The sequence below is a fragment of the Oncorhynchus keta genome, unplaced genomic scaffold (genome assembly GCF_023373465.1).
Source record: "Oncorhynchus keta strain PuntledgeMale-10-30-2019 unplaced genomic scaffold, Oket_V2 Un_scaffold_630_pilon_pilon, whole genome shotgun sequence".
In the NCBI taxonomy this organism is placed as follows: Eukaryota; Metazoa; Chordata; class Actinopteri; order Salmoniformes; family Salmonidae; genus Oncorhynchus; species Oncorhynchus keta.
The window spans coordinates 592201-618662 of record NW_026290978.1 but is presented as its reverse complement, the minus strand read 5'-3'; the positions used below and the strand labels follow the sequence as shown (position 1 = coordinate 618662).

Sequence of the window (26462 nt, the reverse complement as noted above, 5' to 3'; positions counted from 1 at the left end):
AGGCACTAGGGATGAGGGTGTGGCCAGGCACTCGGGATGAGGGTGTGGCCAGGCACTCGGGATGAGGGTGTGGCCAGGCACTCGGGATGAGGGTGTGGCCAGGCACTCGGGATGGGGGTGTGGCCAGGCACTCGGGATGGGGGTGTGGCCAGGCACTCGGGAGGGGGGTGTGGCCAGGCACTCGGGATGGGGGTGTGGCCAGGCACTCGGGATGGGGGTGTGGCCAGGCACTCGGGATGGGGGTGTGGCCAGGCACTCGGGATGGGGGTGTGGCCAGGCACTCGGGATGGGGGTGTGGCCAGGCACTCGGGATGGGGGTGTGGCCAGGCACTCGGGATGGGGGTGTGGCCAGGCACTCGGGATGGGGGTGTGGCCAGGCACTAGGGATGGAGGTACAAAAAACAAATGTAAAAAAGGCATTGGGGGTGTGGCCTAGGGGGTGTGGCCAGGCACTCGGGGGTGTGGCCAGGCACTCCAGGCACTCAGGATGGGGGTAGGGGGAGGGTTGTAAAAAAGGGCCTAGGCAGGGAGGGTTTGGCCGGCAGGGATATCCTTGTCTCATCGCGCACTAGCAACTCCTGTGGCGGGCCGGGCGCAATGCACACTAACCAGGTCGCCAGGTGCACGGTGTTTACTCCAACACATTAGTGCGGCTGGTTTGATGCGCGCTGTGTTAAAGAAGCAGTGCGGTTTGGTTGGGTTGTGTTTCAGAGGACGCGTGGCTTTTGACCTTCGTCTCTCCCGAGCCCGTACGAGACAAGATAGTAACTACTAACAATTGAATACCACGAAATTGGGGAGAAAAGGGTGTATTTTTTTTTAACAACAAAAAAAACGTATTATTTAAAAAATGTATTATGCTAACTAGAAAAGGCAAGACTCACTGACATTCTGTCATATAAAGAAACCAGATAGATTTTTACAATGAACGTGTAGTCAATCCACATTAGTAAAGCTTGTGGTCACTAACGGTAAGGCTATATGGGTTTGTGTCATTGGAAGCCTAATCCATACAGACCAAGCTACATGACAGCAGACTGGTCTGGAGAGAACAGTCAGAGACCACATCTCGAAAACCAGTCCTAGAACCATGATGTGGATCCTCACTCCTCCATCTGTAGTTTGACTGTAGACTCTTTAATGCTCAGAGCTCAAGCTGGAGCCCAGCCATCACTCATGTGTGACAGGATAATACCCTGGAGCTACACCTCACAATGACTCCCTCCACAGGGGATAGCTAGCTTCACGTTACTGGAACTCTTCCCCAGCGTAACTGGCTGTTCCCGAGCCAACATCCCCTCTGGCTCCTCCGTTTCATCATCAGACCTGTGTTCCGTTCTCATCCTTCCCCTCGTTTCCACACTTCACTACACTCTGAAATGTGTCCACCTACACACAGGCTTACGTCTTAGAACGCGACGGAAGAAATCAAGCGCTATGGATTTCATCATCGTGTCAGATTAGGAATCGGAAAAAATACAAATTATACAGTGGGGTTGATGTTAGTTGTGACACACACAGGAACAGGCACTTCCCCTGATTGCCTGGTTTAATTGCAGTCCTTTAATTGGTGCGTGTCGGCTGCACTGTGTTTGCTCTCTGCTCCCGTCTGATTGGCTGAGATGATGAGCAGCTGTTTGGAAGTGACCTATGACAGATCCCTGAGGAACGCCCATGTAAAGCAGGCACCCCAGCACTCACTGACTAGACTAGGGGAGAGTGTTTTTGTGTGTGCTTGTTTGAATATGTGTGTTTTTTTTTATACACGTGTGTGTGTGTACTCTCAGCACTCGTTCCACAAGAATAATCTCTTCTTTGAAAAGAAAGACAACATTGACTGGCTGCAAAAACGAGTGTTGGGTGAAACACTGCCAGGATTCCTAGCTGGATGCACAACACACACAGAGGTAACAGCATTCTCTCAAGGAATTAGCCTACATCCCTCCTGCTATGGATACGACAAGCTTTCACAGTCACACCCCCCCGGGCCACATATGAAGAAACAGATTGATTTCTACAATGAACGTGAACAGTAAATAGTCCATCTGCATTAGTAAAGATTTTCGTCACTAAAGGTAAAGCTATATCTGTTTTTGTCATTGATGTCAGAACAGTGAGTCTTGTCTCTCCTAGTTAACATCATGTGTGATCATTCCTGCTCATGGAAGCCTAATCTATGCTTTCACAGTCTGAAGGTTTAACCACATGTGTGCAAATCATCTGCTGCAATATCATCCGTGAATCTTTATGGATACACAGAACGGCAGATGGATCTTTGGAGATATTTTTTATTTGTGTGTGGTGCAGGGATTCGGGACTGTGATGGACTCAAAAGTTGACATTTTAAACTTGAACTGACCTGGAGCACGGTCTGGATCTTAGCAGAGACGTCAGCTAGCTCATAGAGCTTGATGCCCTCCTGGGCTCCGTTGGGGGACACCACGATCTGCTGCAGGTGGGCCAGCACCACACTGTGGGCCGCAGCCACTGCGTTGAACTTGTCAAACAGCAGCTCCAGCAGTTCCAGCAGCAGCCTGCAGAGGGCAGCAGAGATAGAGGCTGTGGTGAGGACGGCTGGTGGGACAACAGGTGAAGAAGCTGCGACACACAGCCCAAACATTGGTCCTGCTAGAATACTCAAAATGCCTCCTATCTTCCTTCTGAAATTACTTCAAGCAAGAGAGGAAAGGAATCATACAGTTGAAGAGTATTAGAAAAGGGCCCTAAGATGCAGCAGGAACTAAGGCCCAGTTTGAATTCCTTTCAAATGCCTCCTTCCTTCCTAGGGTTTTACCTCAGTGTTTGAGTGATTACATTAAGGAAGGGAGAACGGATGATATTCGAACAGCAATTCCAACTGTTCTTATCAATTCATCCCAGGTCAGTTGTATTGTGAGGCTCACACAGGTTTAGAGTTAGAACAGAGGCAAAGACAACTGATCCTGGACCACTGATGGTGGACCATGAGGAGGTCTCTCCAAGGCAGCACCACTCCTGTCAGCCTCCAGGTCTAAAAGCTCCTCTCTAATCTCATTGACTCTCATTCAATAACTGACTACTAACAGACAAACTAATGCACAGCAGTCAAAACCATTGTGACCTCAGCTCAATGCTAAAGCTAAATAATGAATTTATATTTCTGATTCGAACCTGCTCGTTAGTAGAGTACTCTTCAGCCTCCACCAGTCCACACAGGGACCAATCTTTCAATGTAAAGAGGGAACATTCAACAAGTGTTCTTTTAATTGTGGTTGATAAGTGCATATATCTGTTGGAACAGGAGTGGAGCACTTCGTTGTAGTAAGGTACTTCATATCAGAGGAGAAGTATTTAACAATGTAAGCATTCTCTCTAAACATACTGTATTCTGACCTGAAATATACAACACCAGAGCCTATAGAGGACAAGTGACCAAACAGGTACTGAAGTCAAGCCGTCAGCCCACCGAGCCAGGCATTAGCTGTCAGTTTAGAGTCTCCTCAGGCCAGATGAGGCTTTGTACATGTGGCGTTAACCAACCTGCCTCAGCAACAATTACAATTCATTAGCTTAATAAACATTCATAAATCTAGTTCAATCGGCAGGCAAAAGGAGTCTCATCCAGGTAGTTTGGGCTGAGCGGTTGAAAAGAACAGTCTAGGTACTGCCAGAGTGCTTCCCCAGTCACACAGAGGCAGCTGGCTCTGACTACAATTAGCAGCATCTGTCAAAGTCTCTGGTTCCACTAGGACTCACACACATCTGGTGGTCTTTTGTTTTCAGGGATGTGGGGACACTTCTGACTTTATTTACTGAGGAAGGTTGGGCTAAACTCCGTGCCGGATCTGAACGGTACACATAAACCTGAGGAGGTACTGTGTGGAATGAAGAGTGACTGAATGACTGAGTGAGTTTGGGAGAGACACGGGGTCTTTGCCTACCTTTTTAAACTTTAGACGAATGTTACATGAAAACATTTGGGTGGGGGAAAATGAAGGAGAGAGATGGATGGAGGGTGTTTGGTTGGTAGTCCATCACTAGACTGATAGACAGAGAGGGTGTATGTTATGAATGGTTAGGGACAGAGACAGAGGGTGTATGTTATGAATGGTTAGGGACAGAGACAGAGGGTGTATGTTATGAATGGTTAGGGACAGGCAGACAGAGGGATGTATGTTATGAATGGTTAGGGACAGGCAGACAGGGAGGATGTATGTTATGAATGGTTAGGGACAGAGACAGGGAGGATGTATGTTATGAATGGTTAGGGACAGAGACAGGGAGGGTGTATGTTATGAATGGTTAGGGACAGAGACAGGGAGGATGTATGTTATGAATGGTTAGGGACAGAGACAGGGAGGATGTATGTTATGAATGGTTAGGGACAGACAGGGAGGGTGTACAGGACAGAGGGTGTATGTTATGAATGGTTAGACAGAGACAGGAGGATGTATGGGACATGGTTAGACAGGCAGACAGAGATGATGTATGTTATGAATGGTTAGGGACAGAGACAGGGGTTAGGTTAGGGACAGAGACAGGGAGGATGTATGTTATGAATGGTTAGGGACAGAGACAGGGAGGGTGTATGTTATGAATGGTTAGGGACAGAGACAGGGAGGATGTATGTTATGAATGGTTAGGGACAGAGACAGAGAGGATGTATGTTATGAATGGTTAGGGACAGAGACAGAGAGGATGTATGTTATGAATGGTTAGGGACAGAGACAGAGAGGTGTATGTTATGAATGGTTAGGGACAGAGACAGAGGGTGTATGTTATGAATGGTTAGGGACAGACAGAGAGGATGTATGTTATGAATGGTTAGGGACAGAGACAGGGAGGATGTATGTTATGAATGGTTAGGGACAGAGACAGAGAGGATGTATGTTATGAATGGTTAGGGACAGAGACAGGCAGGATGTATGTTATGAATGGTTAGGGACAGAGACAGGAGGATGTATGTTATGAATGGTTAGGGACAGAGACAGAGAGGATGTATGTTATGAATGGTTAGGGACAGGCAGACAGAGGGTGTATGTTATGAATGGTTAGGGACAGAGACAGAGGGTGTATGTTATGAATGGTTAGGGACAGAGACAGAGGGTGTATGTTATGAATGGTTAGGGACAGGCAGGATGTATGTTATGAATGGTTAGACAGGCAGGGAGGATATACAGTGCCTTGCGAAAGTATTCGGCCCCCTTGAACTTTGCGACCTTTTGCCACATTTCAGGCTTCAAACATAAAGATATAAAACTGTATTTTTGTGTGACGAATCAACAACAAGTGGGACACAATCATGAAGTGGAACAACATTTATTGGATATTTCAAACTTTTTTAACAAATGAAAAACAGAAAAATTGGGCGTGCAAAATTATTCAGCCCCCTTAAGTTAATACTTTGTAGCGCCACCTTTTGCTGCAATTACAGCTGTAAGTCGCTTGGGGTATGTCTCTATCAGTTTTGCACATCGAGAGACTTACATTTTTTCCCATTCCTCCTTGCAAAACAGCTCGAGCTCAGTGAGGTTGGATGGAGAGCATTTGTGAACAGCAGTTTTCAGTTCTTTCCACAGATTCTCGATTGGATTCAGGTCTGGACTTTGACTTGGCCATTCTAACACCTGGATATGTTTATTTTTGAACCATTCCATTGTAGATTTTGCTTTATGTTTTGGATCATTGTCTTGTTGGAAGACAAATCTCCGTCCCAGTCTCAGGTCTTTTGCAGACTCCATCAGGTTTTCTTCCAGAATGGTCCTGTATTTGGCTCCATCCATCTTCCCATCAATTTTAACCATCTTCCCTGTCCCTGCTGAAGAAAATCAGGCCCAAACCATGATGCTGCCACCACCATGTTTGACAGTGGGGATGGTGTGTTCAGGATGATGAGCTGTGTTGCTTTTACGCCAAACATGACCTTTCACCTGTTCTCTTCCCTCATCCCTCATTCGATGTGATGAATCTCTGGTTTTCCAGAGCAGAGAAGGAGAGAGAGAGCCCCATTCCCCTCGTTATCTCACACAGCAGGCCATTCATTTCCCAGAAGGATGGAAGACACGGACACCCAGGTGATGGACGACAGAAAGAGGGACTCCGGAGCGAGGAGGGATCACGCACTGCGGTCAAGCTCTCATTCAGGGTGTGTGTGTGTTTAAGTGTGAATTAGTCTGTGTGTTAATACATATGTGTGTGTTGAGTGAAAGAGAATGTGTGTGTGTGTGTGTGTGTGTGTGTGTGTGTGTGTGTGTGTGTGTGTGTGTGTGTGTGTGTGTGTGTGTGTGTGTGTGTGTGTGTGTTTAGCATGCAGTGTCAGGTGGGCTAGCTGGGACCCTAACTCACCCAGGGAAATGTTATTTATTGTCGCCTGTAGTGTCTTCACAGGAACCATCAAGCTAAGTGACTGTGCCAGGTCATCACCCCGACACACACACACACACACACACACACACACTACACTGGCCATATGAAATAAACTGGCTATATGATCAGCCATAGTCCATAACATGGCTAGTTGCATCATCAGACATACTGTATGTACCAGGGTAGCAACATTCCCAGGCTTCGAACCCGCATTTCTAGGAAACCTGGGAATTTGGGGAAAGTTGTCAAAACATTGCAAGTCTAAACAGGATAAAAACAAACAGATCGTCAATATGACAATTCAATATGTCTGTGATACCATCTGAGTAGCGATCACCATGTCAACCAAATTCCTCTATTAGATTAGAAGAGACAAAGCACAGGACATCTGTATTCTGTGTTGAAATCAAAGGACTGCACACTGAGGATGTTTTACAGGAACCCTTCAGAGACACTGTGTAATACGCTGGGCGTTATCTACTGAACAGCACCATCTATGTGTTGCTCATTACGCAAGAAAGAACACCTTGCTACACTACTTATATAGAGGTTTCCATAGCAACGGGCCTCGGCTTGAACTTGCGTGTGTGCGTACATACACACAGTAAAGTAAAAAGGATATGGAGAAGGTGGGGTTGAAAACAAGCTGCACTGCATTGTCCTATACTGGAGTCAGATGGGATTCAGCACCCGGTGGGAGCCAAGGCCTGACCCAACATCTGACAGAATAACAACACTTAGTCTATCTTTTAAATGCTACAACATCAATGGACTGTGTGTGTGTGTGTGTGTGTGTGTGTGTGTGTGTGTGTGTGTGTGTGTGTGTGTGTGTGTGTGTGTGTGTGTGTGTGTGTGTGTGTGTGTGTGTGTGTGTGTGTGTGTGTGTGTGTGTGTGTGTGTGTGTGTGTGTGTGTATATCTTGGCATGTTTATGTTTAAAGCAGCAGTGTATCTGTTTCTTCATGGTCTGTGGCAGGTGTTGTCCCAAATGTCCTGCCACTACTGTGTTTAACACCTGATTGGCTGTCTGACTAGACGTCTGACTATCACTGGTGTTGCATAGCGTCCCGAAAAGTTGTCCCCTCCTTTTTGCCCTTGTTCACTCCCCTTAACAGATCGGAGACTAACTGGGTAGATGTTAAAACTCTACCTAGTTTCCTCCATATTGACTAACTGGGTAGGTGTTAAAACTCTACCTAGTTTCCTCCATATTGACTAACTGGGTAGGTGTTAAAAACTCTACCTAGTTTCCTCCATATTGACTAACTGGGTAGGTGTTAAAACTCTACCTAGTTTCCTCCATAATGACTAACTGGGTAGGTGTTAAAACTCTACCTAGTTTCCTCCATATTGACTAACTGGGTAGGTGTTAAAACTCTACCTAGTTTCCTCCATATTGACTAACTGGGTAGGTGTTAGTTAAAACTCTACCTAGTTTCCTCCATATTGACTAACTGGGTAGGTGTTAAAACTCTACCTAGTTTCCTCCATATTGACTAACTGGGTAGGTGTTAGTTAAAACTCTACCTAGTTTCCTCCATATTGACTAACTGGGTAGGTGTTAGTTAAAACTCTACCTAGTTTCCTCCATATTGACTAACTGGGTAGGTGTTAGTTAAATCTCTACCTAGTTTCCTCCATATTGACTAACTGGGTAGGTGTTAAAACTCTACCTAGTTTCCTCCATATTGACTAACTGGGTAGGTGTTAAAACTCTACCTAGTTTCCTCCATATTGACTAACTGGGTAGGTGTTAAAACTCTACCTAGTTTCCTCCATATTGACTAACTGGGTAGGTGTTAAAACTCTACCTAGTTTCCTCCATATTGACTAACTGGGTAGGTGTTAAAACTCTACCTAGTTTCCTCCATATTGACTAACTGGGTAGGTGTTAGTTAAAACTCTACCTAGTTTCCTCCATATTGACTAACTGGGTAGGTGTTAAAACTCTACCTAGTTTCCTATTGACCAGGTGTTAAAACTCACCTAGTTTCCTCCATATTGACTAACTGGGTAGGTGTTAGTTAAAACTCTACCTAGTTTCCTCCATATTGACTAACTGGGTAGGTGTTAGTTAAAACTCTACCTAGTTTCCTCCATATTGACTAACTGGGTAGGTGTTAGTTAAAACTCTACCTAGTTTCCTCCATATTGACTAACTGGGTAGGTGTTAGTTAAAACTCTACCTAGTTTCCTCCATATTGACTAACTGGGTAGGTGTTAAAACTCTACCTAGTTTCCTCCATATTGACTAACTGGGTAGGTGTTAAAACTCTACCTAGTTTCCTCCATATAACTGGGTAGGTGTTAAAACTCTACCTAGTTTCCTCCATATTGACTGGGTAGGTGTTAAAACTCTACCTAGTTTCCTCCATATTGACTAACTGGGTAGGTGTTAAAACTCTACCTAGTTTCCTCCATATTGACTAACTGGGTAGGTGTTAAAACTCTACCTCCATATTGACTAACTGGGTAGGTGTTAAAACTCTACCTAGTTTCCTCCATATTGACTAACTGGGTAGGTGTTAAAACTCTACCTAGTTTCCTCCATATTGACTAACTCTACCTAGTTTCCTCCATATTGACTAACTGGGTAGGTGTTAGTTAAAACTCTACCTAGTTTCCTCCATATTGACTAACTGGGTAGGTGTTAAAACTCTACCTAGTTTCCTCCATATTGACTAACTGGGTAGGTGTTAAAACTCTACCTAGTTTCCTCCATAATGACTAACTGGGTAGGTGTTAAAACTCTACCTAGTTTCCTCCATATTGACTAACTGGGTAGGTGTTAAAACTCTACCTAGTTTCCTCCATATTGACTAACTGGGTAGGTGTTAGTTAAAACTCTACCTAGTTTCCTCCATATTGACTAACTGGGTAGGTGTTAGTTAAAACTCTACCTAGTTTCCTCCATATTGACTAACTGGGTAGGTGTTAAAACTCTACCTAGTTTCCTCCATATTGACTAACTGGGTAGGTGTTAAAACTCTACCTAGTTTCCTCCATATTGACTAACTGGGTAGGTGTTAAAACTCTACCTAGTTTCCTCCATATTGACTAACTGGGTAGGTGTTAAAACTCTACCTAGTTCCCTCCATACCTAGTTTCCTCCATATTGACTAACTGGGTAGGTGTTAAAACTCTACCTAGTTTCCTCCATATTGACTAACTGGGTAGGTGTTAGTTAAAACTCTACCTAGTTTCCTCCATATTGACTAACTGGGTAGGTGTTAGTTAAAACTCTACCTAGTTTCCTCCATATTGACTAACTGGGTAGGTGTTAAAACTCTACCTAGTTTCCTCCATATTGACTAACTGGGTAGGTGTTAGTTAAAACTCTACCTAGTTTCCTCCATATTGACTAACTGGGTAGGTGTTAGTTAAAACTCTACCTAGTTTCCTCCATATTGACTAACTGGGTAGGTGTTAGTTAAAACTCTACCTAGTTTCCTCCATATTGACTAACTGGGTAGGTGTTAGTTAAAACTCTACCTAGTTTCCTCCATATTTCCTTCACTTATCCATTCGTGTCAGATCCGTGAAGGGGAGTTTGAAACTAGGAAAGAGGAGAGGGAGATAACCTTTCTGGAATTAAATGTCGCCAAGGCCTCAGCACTAACCTAAACCCAGTAGCCACAATGCTTCAGGACAGGTGAACCAACGACCACCTCTTGAAACGTGGACAACGGCTCGGTTTAGAGGGCACAAGATACACAGACACCGTGAAAACAGACAGAGAGACAACGAGAGAAACGGAGGCCAAGAAAAACAAGTGTTCATCTCAGCTGAAGGTAAGTGCTTTCTTAAGTGCCGTCATTATATCTCTTCTCTTCCAGTAGCTTTTGCTTTCCTGTTTTTTTTCTGCGGAGTGAATGAATGCTGAGGGAAAAAGCAGAGGCTGGGTCTTGTCTTTCTGGATTACTCCATTTCCTTAAATGAGGGAGTTATGAATATCGTGCGGGGAAACAGATGGAATTGATCCAATGGGGTACAATAGAGGTGGAGGAGATGGAGAACACAGAGGAGGCTGAGGAGAGGGAGAACAGAGGAGGATGAGGAGATGGAGAACAGAGGAGGCTGAGGAGATGGAGAACAGAGGAGACTGAGGAGATGGAGAACAGAGGAGGCTGAGGAGATGGAGAACAGAGGAGACTGAGGAGATGGAGAACAGAGGAGACTGAGGAGATGGAGAACAGAGGAGACTGAGGAGATGGAGAACAGAGGAGGATGAGGAGATGGAGAACAGAGGAGGCTGAGGAGATGGAGAACAGAGGAGGCTGAGGAGATGGAGAACAGAGGAGGCTGAGGAGATGGAGAACAGAGGAGGCTGAGGAGATGGAGAACAGAGGAGACTGAGGAGATGGAGAACAGAGGAGACTGAGGAGATGGAGAACAGAGGAGGCTGAGGAGATGGAGAACAGAGGAGGCTGAGGAGATGGAGAACAGAGGAGTCTGAGGAGATGGAGAACAGAGGAGTCTGAGGAGATGGAGAACAGAGGAGACTGAGGAGATGGAGAACAGAGGAGACTGAGGAGATGGAGAACAGAGGAGGCTGAGGAGATGGAGAACAGAGGAGAGGGAGAACAGAGGAGGCTGAGGAGATGGAGAACAGAGGAGGCTGAGGAGATGGAGAACAGAGGAGGCTGAGGAGATGGAGAACAGAGGAGACTGAGGAGATGGAGAACAGAGGAGGCTGAGGAGATGGAGAACAGAGGAGACTGAGGAGATGGAGAACAGAGGAGGCTGAGGAGATGGAGAACAGAGGAGGCTGAGGAGATGGAGAACAGAGGAGGCTGAGGAGATGGAGAACAGAGGAGACTGAGGAGAGGGAGAACAGGAGAACAGAGACTGAGGAGAGGGAGAACAGAGGAGGCTGAGAGAACAGAGAGATGGAGAACAGAGGAGACTGAGGAGATGGAGAACAGAGGAGGCTGAGGAGATGGAGAACAGAGGAGACTGAGGAGATGGAGAACAGAGGAGGCTGAGGAGATGGAGAACAGAGGAGACTGAGGAGATGGAGAACAGAGGAGACTGAGGAGATGGAGAACAGAGGCTGAGGAGACTGAGAACAGAGGAGGCTGAGGAGATGGAGAACAGAGGAGACTGAGGAGATGGAGAACAGAGGAGGCTGAGGAGATGGAGAACAGAGGAGGACTGAGGAGATGGAGAACAGAGGAGGCTGAGGAGATGGAGAACAGAGGAGACTGAGGAGATGGAGAACAGAGGAGACTGAGGAGATGGAGAACAGAGGAGGCTGAGGAGATGGAGAACAGAGGAGGCTGAGGAGATGGAGAACAGAGGAGGCTGAGGAGATGGAGAACAGAGGAGACTGAGGAGATGGAGAACAGAGGAGGCTGAGGAGATGGAGAACAGAGGAGACTGAGGAGATGGAGAACAGAGGAGACTGAGGAGAGGGAGAACAGAGGAGGCTGAGGAGATGGAGAACAGAGGAGACTGAGGAGATGGAGAACAGAGGAGACTGAGGAGATGGAGAACAGAGGAGACTGAGGAGATGGAGAACAGAGGAGGCTGAGGAGAGGGTGTGCTTAACTCTTTGCTTTATTAGGGTTTCCACAATGAGATACGGAGAGAGAGGGAGGTGAGGATAGAGACTAATCAAAAATAATTTTCTAGCAGTTCACTCGCTCCCAAAACACCCTTGTCGTACTCACTCTATCTGAAGCTAAAGAGCTTGGATAGAAAAGCCCAGGATTCAAGTGAAACTTGTCTCTTCTTGCTTGATGGTTTGTTTGCTTATTAGTGATGGAGACACAGACACATACAGTACCTCTCCTCAGACCCATACAGTACCTCTCCTCAGACCCATACAGTACCTCTCCTCCACTGTTCCTACCTCACCTCAGACCCATACAGTACCTCTCCTCAGACCCATACAATACCTCTCCTCAGACCCATACAGTACCTCTCCTCCACTGTTCCTACCTCACCTCAGACCCATACAGTACCTCTCCTCAGACCCATACAATACCTCTCCTCAGACCCATACAGTACCTCTGCTCAGACCCATACAGTACCTCTCCTCCACTGTTCCTACCTCACCTCAGACCCATACAGTACCTCTCCTCAGACCCATACAGTACCTCTCCTCAGACCCATACAGTACCTCTCCTCAGACCCATACAGTACCTCTCCTCAGACACATACAGTACCTCTCCTCAGACACATACAGTACCTCTCCTCAGACCCATACAGTACCTCTCCTCAGACCCATACAGTACCTCTCCTCAGACCCATACAGTACCTCTCCTCAGACCCATACAGTACCTCTCCTCAGACCCATACAGTACCTCTCCTCAGACCCATACAGTACCTCTCCTCAGACCCATACAGTACCTCTCCTCAGACCCATACAGTACCTCTCCTCAGACCCATACAGTACCTCTCCTCAGACCCTACCTCTCCTCAGACCCATACAGTACCTCTCCTCAGACCCATACAGTACCTCTCCTCCACTGTTCCTACCTCCCCTCAGACCCATACAGTACCTCACCTCAGACCCATACAGTACCTCTCCTCAGACCCATACAGTACCTCACCTCAGACCCATACAGTACCTCTCCTCAGACCCATACAGTACCTCACCTCAGACCCATACAGTACCTCTCCTCAGACCCATACAGTACCTCACCTCAGACCCATACAGTACCTCTCCTCAGACCCATACAGTACCTCTCCTCAGACCCATACAGTACCTCTCCTCAGACCCATACAGTACCTCTCCTCAGACCCATACAGTACCTCTCCTCCACCCTTCCTACCTCTCCTCAGACCCATACAGTACCTCACCTCAGACCCATACAGTACCTCTCCTCAGACCCATACAGTACCTCTCCTCAGACCCATACAGTACCTCTCCTCAGACCCATAGAGTACCTCTCCTCAGACCCATACAGTACCTCTCCTCAGACCCATACAGTACCTCTCCTCAGACCCATACAGTACCTCTCCTCAGACCCATACAGTACCTCTCCTCCTCCACTGTTCCTACCTCACCTTAGCCAGTGAGTTGGACAAAACTATACACCCAAAGGCCCTGTTTGAAAACCCACAATACATCCTTCCCTCCTTGAAGAAATCACAAATTCCACATGATTGGATAGGTAAAAATCCAGGGTTTCACTTCATAGCTCTCCCCTATCCAGTCATGTGAGATTAGTGATCACTTCATGGAAGGAAAGATGCATTTCATTTTCACATTTTCAAACAGGTCCCCAAACCACATCCCCTTATTTCTTCTTCTCCACCCACACCTTTTCTCACTGAATAACAAAACACATTTCCCCTCCCTCCCTCCTCCTCACATGGGCTGTCACTCTGTGGCCAGGTTCTCTCCTCTCTGGTAGGCATGGTCTGCTATCCCACCCTCCACCCCTACCTGCATCTTTACTTGCATCCTGCCATCCCTCCCCCTCCACCCCTACCTGCACCCCTCCATCCCACCTTCCCTCCCCCTCCATCCCACCTCCCAGCCTTCCCCTCCACCGCTCCCTACCTGGGCTGGCTCTCTGTGGCTAGGTTCTCTCCTCTCTGGTAGGCGTGATCAGCTATCTGGGTAGTGGATCTCTTCAGTATCTGCTTCAGTTCAGGCTCCAGGCGCTCCATGATGGCCTTGACAGCCTCAGGGATCTTCTTGAGCTTGGCCAGGCCTTTGATGAGGACGCCCATGAACTCTTGGGTGTTCTCCTCCGGGTGCACGTCAGGGTCCTCGCGGGCCTCGTGGTGCGCCTGCAGCTCACGCACTGAAAGAGGGAGTGACGCAGAGTGAGAGAGAAGTGAGAGAAGTAGAGATAGATAGCTAGATAGAGAGATAGAGAGATAACATGGGAAGTGACAGAGAGAGAGAGAGATACACAAACACACCCCACAGAGCCCCAGGACAGCAGCACAATTAGACCCAACCAAATCATGAGAAAACAAAAAGAGAATTACTTGACACATTGGAAAGAATTAACAAAAAAACAGAGCAAACTAGAATGCTATTTGGCCCTAAACAGAGAGTACAGTGGCAGAATACCTGACCACTGTGACTGACCCAAACTTAAGGAAAGATTTAACTATGTACAGACTCATAGCCTTGTACAGAGCATAGCCTTGCTATTGAGAAAGGCCGCCGTAGGCAGACATGGCTCTCAAGAGAAGACAGGCTATGTGCCCACTGCGCACAAAATGAGGTGGAAACTGAGCTGCACTTCCTAACCTCCTGCCCAATGTATGACCATATTAGAGAGACATATTTCCCTCAGATTACACAGATCCACAAAGAATTCGAATACAAATCTAGTTTTGATAAACTCCCATATCTACTGGGTGAAATTCCACAGTGTGCCATCACATCAGCAAGATTTGTGACCTGTTGCCACAAGAAAAGGGCAACCAGTGAAGAACAAACACCATTGTAAATACAACCCATATTTATGCTTATTTATTTTCCCTTGTGTACTTCAACCATTTGTACAACACTGTATATATACATAATATGACAGTTGTAATGTCTTCATTGTTTTGAAACTTCTGTATGTGTAATGTTTACTGTTAATTTTTCTTGTTTATTTCACTTTTGTATATTATCTACCTCACTTGCTTTGGCAATGTTAACACATGTTTCCCATGCCAATAAAGCCCTTGAACTGAATTGATACTGGAGCCACAGGATGTGGTACTATTTGAAAGCCAACATACTCATGAAACTTTCTAGAGACACATGAAAGAATGAGATGTTATAGTTGTAACCATCCTCATCCATCTTCATAAACATCCTCCTAGTCCTACTGTCATCTCTTTCCTCTCAATGCTATACAGTATTATCATCACCATAACAACCCCGTACATCTCACCACTAGGCGAGCACCTCTTCCTCGTCATCACAAACTTGTGAGTGTTTGGATCAAATGAAAACATCCCCACAACACCTCTTCACCTCCTTGATCAGCACCTCAACCCTCCCCCCCCCTCCCCTCTCTCTCTAAATTGAGAGTAACTGCAGGGCTACGTTCTAATTCCAGTCTGATGATACAGCCTCCGTTTCCCCTTCAAAGCGTTGTAAGCGGGGCACGTTAAGAGAGTTCATGTTTATGTGACGTTAATAGACTTTATTTCTTCTGCCAGCGACTGTAGTTTCTTCACGTCATAATCACTTAAATTACCAGCTACTAAATGATGTGCGCTGAGGCCATTAGACGAAGCAGCGTTGTCGACAAAAGCTGGAGAGTTATGCTTTCGTCACCGCGGCACATGGCACTTAGCACGCGGCGGCGGCTAATTGCTTGCGTTTTGCCGTAATAATGCGAGAGGGAAGTGCAGTTAGCGCAGGGAAATGACTTAGGCCCTGGGTGTGAATTAAGACGCTTCTCTCTCTCTCTACCTGAGTTAGTCAACTGACTCCATCAACAAACAGCAGCAATTATAGGGGAGAGAGTCATCAGTGGAATGGTAGGCTCAGAGGAGGAGACAGGGGGTTGGTAGAGGGAAGATTGGCAGAAGGACAGGGGTAAGGGGAGGGGTTAGGGTTTCTAAGGCTGGCATTGCGACTGTATTGGGGGTGTGGCTGGCAAAAGGATAGAGGTTAGTGGGGCGAAGAAGAGTGGGGGTCTGGTAATGGCATAGGGACAGAGGTTAGTGGGGAGAGGAAGAGTGGGGGTCTGGTAATGGCATAGGGACAGAGGTTAGTGGGGAGAGGAAGAGTGGGGTCTGGTAATGGCATAGGGACAGAGGTTATGGGGAGGGACAGAGGTTAGTGGGGAGAGGAAGAGTGGGGGTCTGGTAATGGCATAGGGACAGAGGTTAGTGGTGGGGGTCTGGTAGGCAGGGAAGAGGTGGGGGTCTGGTAATGGCATAGGGACAGAGGTTAGTGGTGGGGTCTGGTAAGGGGACAGAGGTTAGTGGGGTGGGGTCTGGTAATGGCATAGGGACAGAGGTTAGTGGGGAGAGGAAGAGTGGGGGTCTGGTAATGGCATAGGGACAGAGGTTAGTGGGGAGAGGAAGAGTGGGGGTCTGGTAATGGCATAGGGACAGAGGTTAGTGGGGAGAGGAAGAGTGGGGGTCTGGTAATGGCATAGGGACAGAGGTTAGTGGGGGAAGAGTGGGGGAAGTAATGGCATAGGGACAGAGGTTAGTGGGGAGAGGAAGAGTGGGGGTCTGGTAATGGCATAGGGACAGAGGTTAGTGGGGAGAGGAAGAGTGGGGGTCTGGTAATGGCATAGGGACAGAGGTTAGTGGGGAGAGGAAGAGTGGGGGTCTGGTAATGGCATAGGGACAGAGGTTAGTGGGGAGAGGAAGAGTGGGGGTCTGGTAATGGCATAGGGACAGAGGTTAGTGGGGAGAGGAAGAGTGGGGGTCTGGTAATGGCATAGGGACAGAGGTTAGTGGGGAGAGGAAGAGTGGGGGTCTGGTAATGGCATAGGGACAGAGGTTAGTGGGGAGAGGAAGGAAGAGTGGGGTCTGGTAATGGCATAGGGACAGAGGTTAGTGGGGAGAGGAAGAGTGGGGGTCTGGTAATGGCATGGGACAGAGGTTATAGGGACAGGTTGAGTGGGGGGTGGTAATGGCATAGGACAGAGGTTAGGAGAGAGTGGGGTCTGGTAATGGCATAGGGACAGAGGTTAGTGGGGAGAGGAAGAGTGGGGGTCTGGTAATGGCATAGGGACAGAGGTTAGTGGGGAGAGGAAGAGTGGGGTCTGGTAATGGCATAGGGACAGAGGTTAGTGGGGAGGAAGAGTGGGGGTCTGGTAATGGCATAGGGACAGAGGTTAGTGGGGAGAGGAAGAGTGGGGGTCTGGTAATGGCATGGGACAGAGGTTAGTGGGGAGAGGAAGAGTGGGGGTCTGGTAATGGCATAGGGACAGAGGTTAGTGGGGAGAGGAAGGGGGGTTAATGGCATAGGGTGGGGAGGGAAGAGTGGGGTCTGTCTGGGGAAGGCATAGGGACAGAGGTTAGGAAGAGTGGGGGTCTGGTAATGGCATAGGGACAGAGGTTAGTGGGGAGAGGAAGAGTGGGGGTCTGGTAATGGCATAGGGACAGAGGTACGGAGGAGGGGCTATGGAGCTGTAACAGTACACCTGCAGTTAGCAGTAGGGTGGCGAGCTGACCAGGTACCGGGGCACACCTGACCTGACAGGGAAGGAGGGTTTAGGCTTGCATTCAAACAAACGTGTTAGGATGGGTTGAGTGGATGGGTGGGTAGGGCCTAGGAGAAAGTTGCAGAGAGAGAGATTACCAAGATCTCAAGAAACAATAACTAGACCAGAGAGAAGCTTTTCTTTTTATTTGACCTTTATTTAACTAGGCAAGTCAGTTAACAACAAATTATCATTTACAATGACGGCCCAGGAACAGTGGGTTAACTGCCTTGTTCAGAGGAACAGTGGGTTAACTGCCTTGTTCAGAGGAACAGTGGGTTAACTGCCTTGTTCAGAGGAACAGTGGGTTAACTGCCTTGTTCAGAGGAACAGTGGGTTAACTGCCTTGTTCAGAGGAACAGTGGGTTAACTGCCTTGTTCAGAGGAACAGTGGGTTAACTGCCTTGTTCAGAGGAACAGTGGGTTAACTGCCTTGTTCAGAGGAACAGTGGGTTAACTGCCTTGTTCAGAGGAACAGTGGGTTAACTGCCTTGTTCAGAGGAACAGTGGGTTAACTGCCTTGTTCAGAGGAACAGTGGGTTAACTGCCTTGTTCAGAGGAACAGTGGGTTAACTGCCTTGTTCAGAGGAACAGTGGGTTAACTGCCTTGTTCAGAGGAACAGTGGGTTAACTGCCTTGTTCAGAGGAACAGTGGGTTAACTGCCTTGTTCAGAGGAACAGTGGGTTAACTGCCTTGTTCAGAGGAACAGTGGGTTAACTGCCTTCTTCAGAGGAACAGTGGGTTAACTGCCTTGTTCAGAGGAACAGTGGGTAAACTGCCTTGTTCAGAGGAACAGTGGGTTAACTGCCTTGTTCAGAGGAACAGTGGGTTAACTGCCTTGTTCAGAGGAACAGTGGGTTAACTGCCTTGTTCAGAGGAACAGTGGGTAAACTGCCTTGTTCAGAGGAACAGTGGGTTAACTGCCTTGTTCAGAGGAACAGTGGGTTAACTGCCTTGTTCAGAGGAACAGTGGGTTAACTACCTTGTTCAGGGGCAGAACGACAGATTTTTACCCTGTCAGCCTGATCTTGCAACCTTTCAGTTACAAGTCCAACGCTCTAACCTCTAGCCTTGGGCATCTTAATCAATTGCTTTGTGTTTTCGCAGCTCCACAACCAGGGAATGTCATCAACACACTATAACAAACTCCACAACCAGGGAATGTCATCAACACACTATAACAAACTCCACAACCAGGGAATGTCATCAACACACTATAACAAACTCCACAACCAGGGAATGTCATCAACACACTATAACAAACTCCACAACCAGGGAATGTCATCAACACACTATAACAAACTCCACAACCAGGGAATGTCATCAACACACTATAACAAACTCCACAACCAGGGAATGTCATCAACACACTATAACAAACTCCACAACCAGGGAATGTCATCAACACACTATAACAAACTCCACAACCAGGGAATGTCATCAACACACTATAACAAACTCCACAACCAGGGAATGTCATCAACACACTATAACAAACTCCACAACCAGGGAATGTCATCAACACACTATAACAAACTCCACAACCAGGGAATGTCATCAACACACTATAACAAACTCCACAACCAGGGAATGTCATCAACACACTATAACAAACTCCACAACCAGGGAATGTCATCAACACACTATAACAAACTCCACAACCAGGGAATGTCATCAACACACTATAACAAACTCCACAACCAGGGAATGTCATCAACACACTATAACAAACTCCACAACCAGGGAATGTCATCAACACACTATAACAAACTCCACAACCAGGAATGTCATCAACACACTATAACAAACTCCACAACCAGGGAATGTCATCAACACACTATAACAAACTCCACAACCAGGGAATGTCATCAACACACTATAACAAACTCCACAACCAGGGAATGTCATCAACACACTATAACAAACTCCACAACCAGGGAATGTCATCAACACACTATAACAAACTCCACAACCAGGGAATGTCATCAACACACTATAACAAACTCCACAACCAGGGAATGTCATCAACACACTATAACAAACTCCACAACCAGGGAATGTCATCAACACACTATAACAAACTCCACAACCAGGGAATGTCATCAACACACTATAACAAACTCCACAACCAGGGAATGTCATCAACACACTATAACAAACTCCCCTGTAGACGCTGTAGGTAACTGTTCCACTGTGGCTTATGAGCATAATGAATTTTATCCACCCCACTGTGCTGACAGGAATACATGGTGACTAATGGGAGATATGGAGGGGTGGCAGCTGATTATGATGTTATGTAAACGTATGTACTTGTATGATAATGCCCTAATAATGCCCCGATGCACGTACTAGTATGATAATGCCATGATAATGCTGTGATGTATGCACAAGTATGATAATGCTCTAATGTGATGTATGCACTATTATGATAATGGACTGATAATGATGTGCGGTACAATATGTACTATTATGATAATGGTCTAGTAATGCTGTGCTGTACTGTATGTACTATTATGATAATAGCCTAGTAATGATGTGATGCATGTACTAGTATGATAATGGACTGGTAATGCTGTGATGTATGTATTATTATGATAATGGTCTAATAATGCTGTGATGGACAGTATGTACTAGTACGATAATGCCCTGATAATGATGTGATGTATGTACTGTGCTGCAAGGGGGAGGAAACACGAGGAATAGATGGAAGCGGGGAGACGGTGTGCGTGTCATCATGCGTTAGTGCTTCTGTGTGTGTGTGTGCATGTGCTTGCTGGCGTGTGAATGCCATCAGTGGAGTGTGTGTGAGAGGCAGTGTTATGTACGAGGTGTGTTGAGCCTGCAGCGTTCTCTGGTACACACCCCTAATGACATGCTAATGGATGTAATAACTGCAGCAGTACAGATCCCTGCTAATGATTTCATTATCACTGGGAGCATCGGCAGAATGGAGCGACAGTAGAACACTAACCTGACAACTCTACCACTGTGCTATCCAGGAGACAACTATGTTCCAATAGTTCTCATCAAGTCTCTACAGTATCTCTCTCTCCATCTACACTATGTTCTCTTTTCTATCTATCCATCTCAACTCCTCCCCCTTTCTCTTCTCCACTCAATATCCACATTCTCACTGGCTCTCTGTCCCCGTCCGTCCCTCCCTCCCTCTGTCCCCGTCCCTTCCCCTCTCTGTCCCCGTCCCTTCCCCTCTCTGTCCCCGTCCCTTCCCCTCTCTGTCCCCGTCCCTTCCCCTCTCTGTCCCCGTCCCTTCCCCTCTCTGTCCCCGTCCCTTCCCTCTCTGTCCCCGTCCCTTCCTCTCTCTGTCCCCCGTCCCTTCCTCTCTCTGTCCCTTCCTCTCTGTCCCTTCCTCTCTCTGTCCCTTCCTCTCTCTGTCCCTTCCTCTCTCTGTCCCTTCCTCTCTCTGTCCCCGTCCCTTCCTCTCTCTGTCCCCGTCCCTTCCTCTCTCTGTCCCCGTCCCTTCCTCTCTCTGTCCCCGTCCCTTCCTCTCTCTGTCCCCGTCCCTTCCTCTCTCTGTCCCCGTCCCTTCCTCTCTCTGTCCCAGTCCCTTCCTCTCTCTGTCCCCGTCCCTTCCTCTCTCTGTCCCCGTCCCTTCCTCTCTCTGTCCCCGTCCCTTCCTCCCTCTGTCCCCGTCCCTCCCTCTCTCTGTCCCCGTCCCTCCCTCTCTCTGTCCCCGTCCCTCCCTCTCTCTGTCCCCGTCCCTTCCTCTCTCTGTCCCCGTCCCTTCCTCTCTCTGTCCCCGTCCCTTCCTCTCTCTGTCCCCGTCCCTTCCTCTCTCTGTCCCCGTCCCTTCCTCTCTGTCCCCGTCCCTCCCTCCTCTGTCCCCGTCCCTCCCTCCCTCTGTCCCCGTCCCTCCCTCCCTCTGTCCCCGTCCCTCCCTCCCTCTGTCCCCGTCCCTCCCTCCCTCTGTCCCCGTCCCTTCCTCTCTCTGTCCCCGTCCCTTCCTCTCTCTGTCCCCGTCCTTTCCTCTCTCTGTCCCCGTCCCTTCCCCTCTCTGTCCCCGTCCGTCCCTTCCTCTCTCTGTCCCCGTCCGTCCCTTCCTCTCTCTGTCCCCGTCCGTCCCTTCCTCTCTCTGTCCCCGTCCGTCCCTTCCTCTCTCTGTCCCCGTCCCTTCCTCTCTCTGTCCCCGTCCCTTCCTCTCTCCCTTCCTCTCTCTGTCCCCGTCCCTTCCTCTCTCTGTCCCCGTCCCTTCCTCTCTCTGTCCCCGTCCCTTCCTCTCTCTGTCCCCCGTCCCTTCCTCTCTCTGTCCCCCGTCCCTTCCTCTCTCTGTCCCCGTCCCTTCCTCTCTCTGTCCCCGTCCCTTCCTCTCTCTGTCCCCGTCCCTCCCTCTCTCTGTCCCCGTCCCTTCCTCTCTCTGTCAAATCAATCAAATGTATTTATATAGCCCTTCGTACATCAGCTGATATCTCAAAGTGCTGTACAGAAACCTAGCCTAAAACCCCAAACAGCAAGCAATGCAGGTGTAGAAGCACGGTGGCTAGGAAAAACTCCCTAGAAAGGCCGAAACCTAGGAAGAAACCTAGAGAGGAACCAGGCTATGTGGGGTGGCCAGTCCTCTTCTGGCTGTGCCGGGTGGAGATTATAACAGAACATGGCCAAGATGTTCAAATGTTCATAAATGACCAGCATGGTCGAATAATAACAAGGCAGAACAGTTGAAACTGGAGCAGCAGCAAAGTCAGGTGGACTGGGGACAGCAAGGAGTCATCATGTCCCCGTCCCTTCCCCTCTCTGTCCCCGTCCCTTCCCCTCTCTCTGTCCCAGTCCCTTCCTCGTCTCCCTCCTCCTCCATGACCCCCCTCTTCCTCTCTCTGTCCCTGTCCCTTCCTCTCTCTGCCTCTTCCTCTCTCTGTCCCTGCCTCTTCCTCGTCTCCCTCCTCCATGACCCCCCTCTCCCTCTCTTGTCCAGTAGTATTCCTAAAGCCATTCTACTGGTGGTAATGAAGTAAGGTCAGCACAATCAACTGCACCAAAACCTTCCTATATTAGGTTGGTATAGTGTGCAGGCCCTCATTTAGTACTGCTGTATTCAGCCAAGCAGACATGCTTAATGGATGTGTGTTGGACTACCAAGGCTACTTACTGCTGGTGGTCCCTGGGGTGCTGAACTGGGAGGAGTCCATCAGCTTGCGGGGGTGGACAGGCTGCTGACGTCCAGCTGGGGCAGAGGGGACGTGTCTTTGGTTGTAGAGCTGGAGAGAGTTGAGAAGAGCATCATCAGTCATCATCATCACCCTCATCACAAAATTACAATTCAATAAATCAAAACAAATTGCATTTATTTTCAATGACTTCTCACTAAACTGAAAAGTAGAAGCTACTTATTTCAAAATGTTAAATTAATCTTCCTGAATTGTCTGGCTTCAATTTGAATTGAGCCCAACCCTGCTACCCACAACAACAACATTCACCTGAGAGACAAGCAGAGCTTTATAATGAACCTGTTAACAACCTGGATGAACAGCGTCAGTCATGTACCTACCTCAAAACAGTGTTGAGTGGAGCCCTGACCTGTTCCTCCACAGTGTTGAGTGGAGCCCTGACCTGTACCTCCACAGTGTTGAGTGGAGCCCTGACCTGTACCTCAAAACAGTGTTGAGTGGAGCCCTGACCTGTACCTCCACAGTGTTGAGTGGAGCCCTGACCTGTACCTCCACAGTGTTGAGTGGAGCCCTGACCTGTACCTCAAAACAGTGTTGAGTGGAGCCCTGACCTGTACCTCAAAACAGTGTTGAGTGGAGCCCTGACCTGTACCTCAAAACAGTGTTGAGTGGAGCCCTGATCTGTACCTCCACAGTGTTGAGTGGAGCCCTGACCTGTACCTCCACAGTATTGAGTGGAGCCCTGACCTGTACCTCAAAACAGTGTTGAGTGGAGCCCTGACCTGTACCTCCACAGTGTTGAGTGGAGCCCTGACCTGTACCTCCACAGTGTTGAGTGGAGCCCTGACCTGTACCTCCACAGTGTTGAGTGGAGCCCTGACCTGTACCTCCACAGTATTGAGTGGAGCCCTGACCTGTACCTCAAAACAGTGTTGAGTGGAGCCCTGACCTGTACCTCCACAGTGTTGAGTGGAGCCCTGACCTGTACCTCCACAGTGTTGAGTGGAGCCCTGACCTGTACCTCAACACAGTGTTGAGTGGAGCCCTGACCTGTACCTCCACAGTGTTGAGTGGAGCCCTGACCTGTACCTCAACACAGTGTTGAGTGGAGCCCTGACCTGTACCTCCACAGTGCTGAGTGGAGACCTGTACCTCCACAGTGTTGAGTGGAGCCCTGACCTGTTCCTCCACAGTGCTGAGTGGAGCCCTGACCTGTTCCTCCACAGTGCTGAGTGGAGCTCTGACCTGTTCCTCCACACAGTGCTGAGTGGAGGACCTGTTCCTCCACAGTGCTGAGTGGAGCCCTGACCTGTTCCTCCACAGTGCTGAGTGGAGCCCTGACCTGTTCCTCCACAGTGCTGAGTGGAGCCCTGACCTGTTCCTCCACAGTGCTGAGTGGAGCCCTGACCTGTTCCTCCACACAGTGCTGAGTGGAGCCCTGACCTGTTCCTCCACACAGTGCTGAGTGGAGCCCTGACCTGTTCCTCCACAGTGTTGAGTGGAGCCCTGACCTGTTCCTCCACAGTGCTGAGTGGAGCCCTGACCTGTTCCTCCACAGTGCTGAGTGGAGCCCTGTTCCTCCACACAGTGTTGAGTGGAGCCCTGTTCCTCCACACAGTGTTGAGTGGAGCCCTGACCTGTTCCTCCACAGTGCTGAGTGGAGCCCTGACCTGTACCTCCACAGTGTTGATTGGAGCCCTGACCCGTTCCTCCACAGTGCTGAGTGGAGCCCTGACCCGTTCCTCCACAGTGCTGAGTGGAGCCCTGACCTGTTCCTCCACAGTGTTGATTGGAGCCCTGACCCGTTCCTCCACAGTGCTGAGTGGAGCCCTGACCCGTTCCTCCACAGTGCTGAGTGGAGCCCTGACCTGTTCCTCCACAGTGTTGATTGGAGCCCTGACCCGTTCCTCCACAGTGCTGAGTGGAGCCCTGACCCGTTCCTCCACAGTGTTGAGTGGAGCCCTGACCTGTTCCTCCACAGTGCTGAGTGGAGCCCTGTTCCTCCACAGTGCTGAGTGGAGCCCTGACCTGTTCCTCCACAGTGCTGAGTGGAGCCCTGACCTGTTCCTCCACAGTGCTGAGTGGAGCCCTGTTCCTCCACAGTGCTGAGTGGAGCCCTGACCTGCTCCTCCACAGTGCTGAGTGGAGCCCTGACCTGTTCCTCCACAGTGTTGAGTGTAGCCCTGTACCTCCAGTGTTGAGTGTTGCCCTGCTTAGTGAGTGTTGAGTGGAGGTGGGTTGTTCTTACCAAACCTCCATTATACAGGAGCTTTAACCTGTCACTCTAAGAACCCAACTAATACATCACTCTACAGTACGTCACAGCCCAGACAGCACGCACGCACCACACTGCTGTACACACACACCACACAACTCACACTCACACTCACACACACACACACACACTGAATTAAACAAACATCAAAACAACAGGCTTCATTGCTGGAGAGGTGGGTGACCTGCATCAGTCTAATGTGTTGTGATGCTGCATCTTGGTTTAGGAATTATCATGCAGGTGGCAGCCGTCGCCCCACACAGCATTCTAACATGTGTCCCAAATGGCACCTTATTCCCTGCATAGTGCACTACACAGTTTATTACTTTTAAAGTAGTGCACTAAGTAGGGAATAGGGTGCCATTTGGGACACACCCATTGGTGTTGGTATGATAATCCTCCCGATGTGAATGTAGGTTGTGACGCGGTCGTCGACTAACCAAAACCCACATTATCATTCTACAGAGCGTCATCTTTGGTCTCCCATGAATGAATCAGATGTGTTTGCACTAAGTGGTGAGACAGGGGCGTTGTCTTGTCACTAGAAGTTTACACTAGCTAATGTAAACACTGAGGGACAACACATGTAGTGTGGAACTGTACTGTGTGGGATTAGAGGAGTAGAGGTTGAACATGTCATGTCTCATGGTATTTCATGGTATTTCATTTCATGATTTCAACTAGTTTCCCCCCAATTATACATTTACTTCCAACGCAGAGTGAACACCCAAACACTTCAGACTCCCCAAGCTCTTATTCTGAAGTGAAAACAACTACTTCCAACGCAGAGTGAACACCCAAACACTTCAGACTCCCCAAGCTCTTATTCTGAAGTGAAAACAACTACTTCCAACGCAGAGTGAACACCCAAACACTTCAGACTCCCCAAGCTCTTATTCTGAAGTGAAAACAACTACTTCCAACGCAGAGTGAACACCCAAACACTTCAGACTCCCCAAGCTCTTATTCTGAAGTGAAAACAACTACTTCCAACGCAGAGTGAACACCCAAACACTTCAGACTCCCCAAGCTCTTATTCTGAAGTGAAAACAACTACTTCCAATCTCTACTGAGATCTGGTGTTTGAGTCCTTGCCCTACTAGAATACTGCAAATTATAAACATTACATTCCCTCTGTTGACTGCACTTGAAGTGGGATTGACCCCCACTCTCCCTGACCAAACCTCACAGCGTGTTCCAAACAACTCACACCTCTGCCCCACTCCCAGTCCCCCCCCCCCCTCTTCAGGCCACTCTCCCTTCCCTTCTCCAGGCCACTCTCCCTTCCCTTCTCCAGGCCACTCTCCCTTCCCTTCTCCAGGCCACTCTCCCTCCCTTCTCCAGGCCACTCTCCCTTCCCTTCTCCAGGCCACTCTCCCTTCCCTTCTCCAGGCCACTCTCCCTTCCCTTCTCCAGGCCACTCTCCCTTCCCTTCTCCAGGCCACTCCCCCCCCCTTCCTTCCCCTTCTCCAGGCCACTCCCTCCCTCCCCTTCTCCCGGCCACTCCTCCCCCCCTCTCCAGGCCACTCCCTCCCCCTCTCCAGGCCACCCCCTCTCCCTCCCCCTCCCCTTCTCCAGGCCACTCAC

At 48.6% G+C, this 26462-nt stretch overlaps 1 protein-coding gene and 1 long non-coding RNA gene across 4 annotated transcripts in view; one reads left to right on the top strand and one right to left on the bottom strand.

Moving 5' to 3' along the window:
- Nucleotides 1-26462, bottom strand: part of LOC118379892 (exocyst complex component 4-like) — a 117241-nt gene that overhangs the window by 65607 nt on the left and 25172 nt on the right. Inside the window, 4 exon segments of the mRNA XM_052517225.1 lie at nucleotides 2360-2534; nucleotides 13858-14104; nucleotides 22582-22635; nucleotides 22638-22690. Coding sequence (XP_052373185.1) covers nucleotides 2360-2534; nucleotides 13858-14104; nucleotides 22582-22635; nucleotides 22638-22690 — 529 coding nt within the window.
- LOC127929271 (uncharacterized) lies at nucleotides 15911-17384 on the top strand. Of its 3 annotated transcripts, none has more exons than XR_008134201.1 (5): nucleotides 15911-16026; nucleotides 16279-16428; nucleotides 16473-16772; nucleotides 16963-17012; nucleotides 17334-17384. It is a non-coding gene; the product is annotated as an uncharacterized LOC127929271 (long non-coding RNA). The 3 variants fall into 3 exon arrangements; XR_008134200.1 differs by lacking the exon at nucleotides 17334-17384 and adding an exon at nucleotides 17159-17209; XR_008134202.1 differs by lacking the exons at nucleotides 16963-17012; nucleotides 17334-17384 and adding an exon at nucleotides 17159-17221.